Consider the following 7,519-nt stretch of genomic DNA (forward strand, 5'->3'; position numbering starts at 1 on the left):
TAGAAGTACTGATCCTCACACAGTCGTTGAGCTCTTCTATCTGTCGGTCGAGGATCTCCAGGAAGTGACGTGTCTTCACGGTGTCCCAGGTAGTGGAGGAGAGGTTGTCATGGCGATAGAGACCAAAAATCATTTTCAGACTGTCTTTGATGAAAAGCAGCTGAACTTCCACCTGGAGAGAGAATGACAGGTCTGAGGTGGAGCTCTCTGATTGGCTGACAGCTGATGTGTTTGTAAACATGTAAAGGAAGTGAAACATTACCGATGAGTTTTCGAAGTGTCGGTAGAGTCTGGACGGGAAGGACACGGGACACCTGTCTTCAGTCAGCTGACCGCCCTGAGACACAAAGAGATGACTTCATTTTACCACAGCACACTGGCCCCGCCTCTCCGCGCCGCTTCACTGACATCACATCCGCTTTTAATCTGCTTCATGACTTTTAATAGGAAAATAAATGCTCTCATAACACACATGAAAACAGTGGACATGTTCTTATCCATCCGTATTAACTAAACGTCCACTGATTGGAAGGTCGGGACTTCAATTCCTGTAAAATGGAGGCTCCCCCCCCCCCCCCCCCCCCCCCCCCCCCCCCCGACGTGTGAATAAACATCACACTATGTTTTCATCTGCATTAAGCTTTGATTTACTGATTTGCTGCACATTTAACTGACCGGGACCCCTGGAACCTGCTCCAGTACCTGGAACCTGCTCCAGGATCTGGAACCTGCTCCAGGACCTGGAACCTGCTCCAGGATCTGGAACCTGCTCCAGGACCTGGAACCTGCTCCAGGATCTGGAACCTGCTCCAGGATCTGGAACCTGCTCCAGGATCTGGAACCTGCTCCAGGACCTGGAACCTGCTCCAGGATCTGGAACCTGCTCCAGGACCTGGTACCTGCTCCAAGACCTGGTATCGGTTCTGTACTCACCATGAGCTCGATGAGAGTCCGAGAGTTGTTGCTCAGGTGACTGAAGTGTTTGAGATCACAACAGAGGACAGACGGCAGCACGCTGAGGAGGAGGAGGAGGAGCATGATGAAGTGATGAAGGTGATGCAGGTGATGAAGCTGCAATCTGTGTCTCCAACATGCTGCCGAGTTCAGACTTTTATTCCAGAAGGAAACAAAAACAGAAAAAAAAAACAAAAAGTCCAGAAAACTTTCACTTTCTAAAAGTACACAGTCCTGTGTACTAATGCTGTGTTACAGTTCAGATTCTACTGTAGTAAAAGTACTGTGTACTATTATTGATTCTTTCTGATCAGGTTATTGATTCTTTCTGATCAGGTTATTGATTCTTTCTGATCAGGTTATTGATTCTTTCTGATCAGGTTATTGATTCTTTCTGATCAGGTTATTGATTAACGGGGATGTTGCTGCAGTTCTAATTTTCTTGTTCCATCACTTTGAATTCCAAACAGCACAGGAAGTGACATGTGGCTCTTCAGAATAAAAGGTGCATGTGTCCCTCTCCCAGCTGATCACCAGAGATCCGTTTGAATCGATCCATGTATTTCAGAGTTAGTGTGACGTTTGTCATGTATGTGTTAAAGTTTTTTTCAGAATAAGACTCCTCATGCAGAAAATCTGAAAATTAATCAGTCTGATGGTCTAAGTTTCATGCTTTAATTTTGAAGGCAATGTCCCATCTGTTTCCTGTTTTCTGCAGATTGACTCGCAGATGACGTCAGCCTCGTTTTCACTTTTCAGACTCACTTTCTGGTCGTTAAGGAAACTCTCAGCGGTGATGCAAGAATGTGATGTCATAACCGGCGACGTCATCGATGAGGTAAAGCAGCTGCAGAGCAGAAGATTACTGATCCATAATAAAAGTATATTGATCCTCAGCAGGGACATGATCAATGTTTTTATATTTGATTGAACTCTGACAGGAAACAGTGATATCATACAAGAAAACTTTATTCATTCACGACAACAAAAATCACGAAATCAACAACAATAATAATCAAAACAACAATAATAAGTAAGACTTCTGTCTTCATTACAGAATAAGATTAATCAATAAATGAAACTAATCAATATAAAGTAATCAAACAGGGTGAACATGAATTAAAAGTCTATTAGATATTATATTCTATGAACGGAAACAAAGTGAATGTGTGTCTGTGAGGACGCTCTGATTGGTCTGCAGGAGATGTCGTAGTCTGTATTCTCATTGGGTACCGCAGGGGGCTCCGCCCTTTGGCGGAGGCGCGGGAACTCCAGGTTTGTTGGCTGTTTTGTGACGGTGAGTAAACTGGAGTTTACCGAGTTTAATTAACGGTTAACGGACGGAGTTTAATTAACGGTTAACGGACAGCTTTATTAAACTGACGGTTAACGTGTGTTAGGAAAGAACGCTCCACCAGACTCCAGTCACAAATCCGTCATTTTAACGCCGCTGTGTTGTAGTTGAATCCGGTCCTGGCTTCTTTAAAATAGGAGTTTTAGAAGTGACGATGAATCTGAAACATCCCGCGGCTGTTCTTCATCCGTGAAACGGTTCACATGTTGTGAGATGAAGGTTCCTCCGCTGAAACTCAAGAAACTAAAACGTGGAGGTTTTTGAAGGCAGTTTGGTGCAGCAGCTCCTCGAGGAATGGAGGTTCTGGAGTTCCGGGTTCCTGTGGAGAACAACAAGACTCTGTTCGTGTGGAACATCGATCCGTCTCACAGCGAGGCTCAGATCAACGTGAGTTATTGATGACGATCCCAGCGACATCTGTCTGATCCGGTACCAGGTCCAACCGGGGCAGTACCGATATGACACCAGTGTGATTCTATTCCGGTTCTGTACCGAGTTACAACATGTAATGAGTTGCATGTTTGTAGTTTTGTTTGTTGTTTACGTTGTATTTTGTTTAGTTCAGGTTGTTGTGGATGTTTTCAGGACCAGCTGTTTGACGTCTTCTCTGCATTTGGTCCTCTCTACCTGCTGAAGGTGAGTCCCAACCCCCCTCTACACCCGCCCGGGTGCTCCGCCCTCATCAAGTTCTACTCAGCAGGCCACGCCTCCACGGCTCAGAGGCTCACTGATGGACACAAGATGTTTCAGAACTCTCAACTCAAGGTCTTCTTCTTCTTCTTCTTCTCCTTCTTCTTCTTCTTCTTCTTCTTCTTCTTCTCCTTCTTCTTCTTCTTCTTCTTCTTCTTCTCCTTCTTCTTCTGCTTCTGCTTCTTCTTCTTCTCCTTCTTCTCCTTCTGCTTCTTCTTCTTCTTCTTCTTCTTCTTCTTCTTCTTCTTCTCCTTCTGCTTCTTCTCCTTCTTCTTCTTCTCCTTCTTCTCCTTCTTCTGCTTCTTCTGCTTCTTCTTCTGCTTCTTCTTCTTCTTCTTCTTCTTCTCCTTCTTCTGCTTCTTCTCCTTCTTCTGCTTCTTCTTCTCCTTCTTCTGCTTCTGCTTCTTCTTCTGCTTCTTCTTCTTCTTCTCCTTCTCCTTCTCCTTCTTCTGCTTCTTCTTCTGCTTCTTCTTCTTCTTCTGTTTCTTCTTCTTCTTCTGCTTCTTGGGTGTTTATCAGAGTTTCTGATTGATTGATCTCCTCAGACTGTTCAGCTCATTTGTGTGTGTGTAAATCCGTGCGTGCTTGCGTGTGTGTGTGTGTGTGTGTGTGTGTGTGTGTGTGTGTGTGTGTGTGTGTGTGTGTGTGTGTGTGTGTGTATTCAGGTGAGGCTGAGCTCCAACCAGACTCCTCACTTTCTGTATGGTAGCAGCAGACCCTTAAGCCACGCCTGCTGCCTGGAACTGGCCAATCACTGCCTGGGATTCAACGGCTGGACCTCTGACATCATCACAGTGAGACACACACACACACACACCTCATCAGTTTATTCAGGTGTGTGTGGGAGTGGAGGGGACTTTCTGTCTGTGTCTGTCCTCCACAGCTGAAGGAGCTCACCAATGAAGAAGGAGAGGAGGGCGGAGTCAGGAGGCGGAGACTGAAGTTCGGCTGTCTGCTGCAGCTCTCCTTCCCTCAGCACAGAAGGATGACCAGAGGAGGGGCAGTCCTGGAGGATAGCTTCACCTGGACAGGTGAGGACGGCTTCACTTCACCTGCACAGGTGAGGAGACCAAAGAAGAAGATGACCGTGTGTTTTCTGTGCTCAGGTCCAGATGTTCTCCTCCAGAAGCGTCGTCAGCTGCAGAAGTCGGTGAGAGAAGCAGCTCTAGTTGAAGCCTTCAGCTCGGTGCTGCTCGTCCTTCTAGGTGCAGTTGAACTCCTGTAGAATATAAATAACACACGATGACGGTTTCTAAATCAAATAAACTCATATTTAATATAAAACAGACCAAAGACCATATATGAGATGTTGAAACTGAAATGTATTGTTTTATATACAATATATTTCCTCATTGTGAATCTGATGTCAGCAACACGTCTCTATAAAGTTGTTCCAGGATCATGTTCACCACTGAGCTGCATCAACTCTTCTTTTAACAACACTCTGGAAACCTTTGGGAACTGAGGAGAGCAGTTTCTGGAGTTTAGAAAGTGAAATGTGGTCCCATTCTTGCCTAATAGAGGATTTCAGCTGCTCAACAGTTCAGGGTCTCCTTTGTTGTATTGTTCATGTCCTGATGCTCCAGATGTTTTCAATGATTGACACATCTGGACTGCAGGAGGCCAGTTTATCAGCGGACTCTTCTACTAGAGAACCATGCTGTTGGAATACGTGCAGAATGTGGTTGGACGTTGTTCTGCTGAAATAAACAAGACCTTCCCTGAAAGAGACGTTGTCTGGATGGCAGCATATGTTGCTCCAAAACCTGAATATATCATTCAGCATTAATGCTTCCTTCCAGATGTTCAAGCTACCCATGCCATGTTAGGTTAGGTTAGGTAGGTTAGGTTAGGTAGTTACTTTATTAATCCCCGAGGGGAAATGTTTTCGCTACAGCAGCATACAGGAAGCAATAGATAATAATAGAATAATAGAAAGCAATAAAATAGCAGTAAAAATATAAAATGCACAGTATATACAGTACAGTATATATCCATATATATTATATACAAACAACCAAGAAACACAGTCAACAGTGTTATTGTTGTGTGATGGATTTTGCCAGAGGTGAGTTATTGTTCAGTCTAATTGCGGTCGGCAGGAATGATCTCCTGTATCTGGAATGATCTCCTGTATCAGGAATGATCTCCTGTATCAGGAATGATCTCCTGTATCTGGAATGATCTCCTGTATCAGGAATGATCTCCTGTATCTGTCCTTGTGACAGTGGAGCTGGAGGAATCTTTTGGAGAACGTCCTCCTCTGTCCCTGCAGCAGGTGGAGAGGGTGGACAGGATTATCCAATACGGACAATAGTTTGTTCAGCGTCCTCCTCTCCACCACCTTTTCCAGACTATCCAGTTTGTAGCCGATGATGGAGCCGGCCTTCTTAACCAGTTTGTTAAGTCTGTTGGTGTCACCGGCTCCAATGCTGCTCCCCCAGCAGACCCCAGCGAAGTACAGTTCACTGGCCACAACAGATGGTAGAACATCTCCAACATCTTGCTGCACACATTGAAGGATCGAAGTTTCCTCAAGAAAAAGAGTCGACTCATCCCCTTCTTGTAGACAGCGTTGATGTTGGTCTTCCAGTTCAGTCTGTTGTGCACTAATGCATCCCTGTACCATCACAGATGCTGGCTTTAGAACTGAGCTGATAACAAGCTGGATGGTCTCTCTCCTCGGCGGTGTTTCTGGATCATGTTTCTATCTGGTTTCTTCTTTGGAGAGTTTTAACATCATTTGTGGATGCAGCGATGAACTGTGTTCACAGACAATGGTTTTCACAAGTGTTCCTGAGCCCATGCAGTGATTTCCACTCCAGAATAGTGTGTTTTTAATGCAGTGCTGCCTGAGGGCCCGAAGATCACCACCATCCAATATTGGTTTCCAGCCTTGTCCCTTGTGTTCAGAGATTTCTCCAGATTCTCTGAATCTTTTAATGATATTATGAACTGTAGACGATGAAATCCACTAATTCTTTGGAGTTTTACGTTGAGGAACATTATTCTTAGATTGTTGAACTATTTTCTAACAGTCTTTCAGAGTGGTGAACCTCTCCCCATCTTCACTGCTGAGAGACTCTGCCTCTCTGAAATCATCTTTTTATATCCAATCATGTTACTGATCTGTTGCCATGGTAACCTGATTAGTTGTCAGATGTTCCACCAGGTGTTTTTCTCTTCGTAGACACTAGTGATCAATAACTAATCAGTGATCAAAAACGTGTGTGTGTGTGTGTGTGTGTGTGTGTGTGTGTGTAGGTGAAGGTAAAGTGATGGTGGAGCTGAAACAGACTTCAGATCAGTTTGGACCTGATCAGACTGAAGGAGTCATCCAGGTAACCTCACCTGTTCTCAGGGGTGTGTGTGTGTGTGTGTGTGTGTGTGTGTGTGTGTGTGTGTGTGTGTGTGTGTGTGTATTAATGTGTGTCTGTGCATGTGTGTGTTTCAGGTGAATGAGCTTCCTGCTGATAAAGATGAGGCTGAAGATGAAGAGTTGGATCTGACTGTGTCGTAGCCTCCCAGAGGATTCTGGGTAGATGTGTGGTATCTCAGGGTGGGCAGTGGTGCATGATGGTAATGCAGTGAAGACTGATCATGTGACCTGAAGACCATCCTGACTCAGTGATGTGCTGACATGATGCTGTACTCCCCCTCTCCCCCACACCCCCTCACACACGTGCACACGCACACACACACAGACACAAGATCCAAACAACAATCAATGCCTTGCTGTTCAGCCCATTTTCTTTATCTGCAGTCGCCACTTCCTGTCTGGCTGCTCTCAACAGGAAGTCCCTCATCTGAACACTGGGACATACTCACCTCCCGTGAGGGGACAGAAACGTCCCCACAGTGTCTGTAGACCGGAGTGTTCATTAGATCAATACTGAAGAACCAGCTCAATGAGTGAACATCAACCTATCAGTGATCAATAAACACTAAAAACATTTACACACTCTTCACACTTTTATTTTTTTAATTTAATTTGGGAAATATTGCTTTTATTTTGTATTTACCAGTAACTCCTCCCCTTCCTGATTGTTTGTAGTGCATTGTGGGAAATCTGTTGTAGGAAGTTTTAAATGTCCATCTCAGCTCACCTGGCAGGGTGGTTTCAGAGCCCTGCGCTCTGATTGGCTGAAGGGTCCATAACTAACCAGGAAGTGATGTCAGAGTGTGGTTAAAATGTGCAGACAGGAGAGAGACTGATGTATTGATCTGAGATCAGTCACTGATCAGCTGATCCATTCACCGTTCAACCGATCCATTCACCGTTCGGACGATCCATTCACCGTTCGGACGATCCGTTCAGTAACGTGATGACGGACTGTCCTCAGAGCCGATGTGATGTATGAATCAGACTCCATGTTGCATCGGAGAGCAGGTCATCGATGGTTAATGACAACTGATCAATAACTTCCTTTAGTTTTCAGCTAAATGTGAATGTTTAAGACATTTAATACCTTTACAACCAGAGTTCGTAATAATAATAATAATTCATAACATAGAATATTA

The 7,519-nt window shown here is 44.7% G+C and overlaps 2 protein-coding genes across 5 annotated transcripts in view; one reads left to right on the forward strand and one right to left on the reverse strand.

Annotated features, from left to right (window-relative positions):
- ifnphi1 (interferon phi 1) overlaps positions 1 to 1,785 on the reverse strand; it is a 2,424-nt gene extending 639 nt beyond the window's left edge. Inside the window, exons 1-4 of the mRNA XM_069165209.1 lie at positions 1,720 to 1,785; positions 934 to 1,071; positions 263 to 337; positions 20 to 172 (exon numbers count right to left, since the gene is read on the reverse strand). Coding sequence (XP_069021310.1) covers positions 20 to 172; positions 263 to 337; positions 934 to 1,071; positions 1,720 to 1,785 — 432 coding nt within the window. The remainder of the gene's footprint in view (positions 1 to 19; positions 173 to 262; positions 338 to 933; positions 1,072 to 1,719) is intronic.
- Positions 1,786 to 2,220: 435 nt separating this feature from the next.
- rdm1 (RAD52 motif containing 1) lies at positions 2,221 to 6,955 on the forward strand. 4 transcript variants are annotated; one of them, XM_069165410.1, is made up of 8 exons: positions 2,221 to 2,251; positions 2,575 to 2,695; positions 2,894 to 3,073; positions 3,664 to 3,792; positions 3,882 to 4,029; positions 4,105 to 4,203; positions 6,263 to 6,339; positions 6,453 to 6,955. In XM_069165410.1, the coding sequence occupies exons 2-8, from the start codon at positions 2,603 to 2,605 to the stop codon at positions 6,516 to 6,518; spliced, it is 792 nt and encodes a 263-aa protein (XP_069021511.1). In that variant the 5' UTR covers positions 2,221 to 2,251; positions 2,575 to 2,602; the 3' UTR covers positions 6,519 to 6,955. The 4 variants fall into 4 exon arrangements, with proteins under 4 accessions (XP_069021511.1, XP_069021510.1, XP_069021512.1 ...); XM_069165409.1 differs by lacking the exon at positions 2,221 to 2,251 and having other exon boundaries at positions 2,330 to 2,695; XM_069165411.1 differs by lacking the exon at positions 2,221 to 2,251 and having other exon boundaries at positions 2,330 to 2,695; positions 2,894 to 2,944.
- Positions 6,956 to 7,519: the final 564 nt, after the last annotated feature.

The sequence above is a fragment of the Embiotoca jacksoni genome, unplaced genomic scaffold, assembly GCF_022577435.1.
Source record: "Embiotoca jacksoni isolate LCO1_2020_lvr unplaced genomic scaffold, fEmbJac1.0.p SCAF_34, whole genome shotgun sequence".
Taxonomy (NCBI): domain Eukaryota; kingdom Metazoa; phylum Chordata; class Actinopteri; family Embiotocidae; genus Embiotoca; species Embiotoca jacksoni.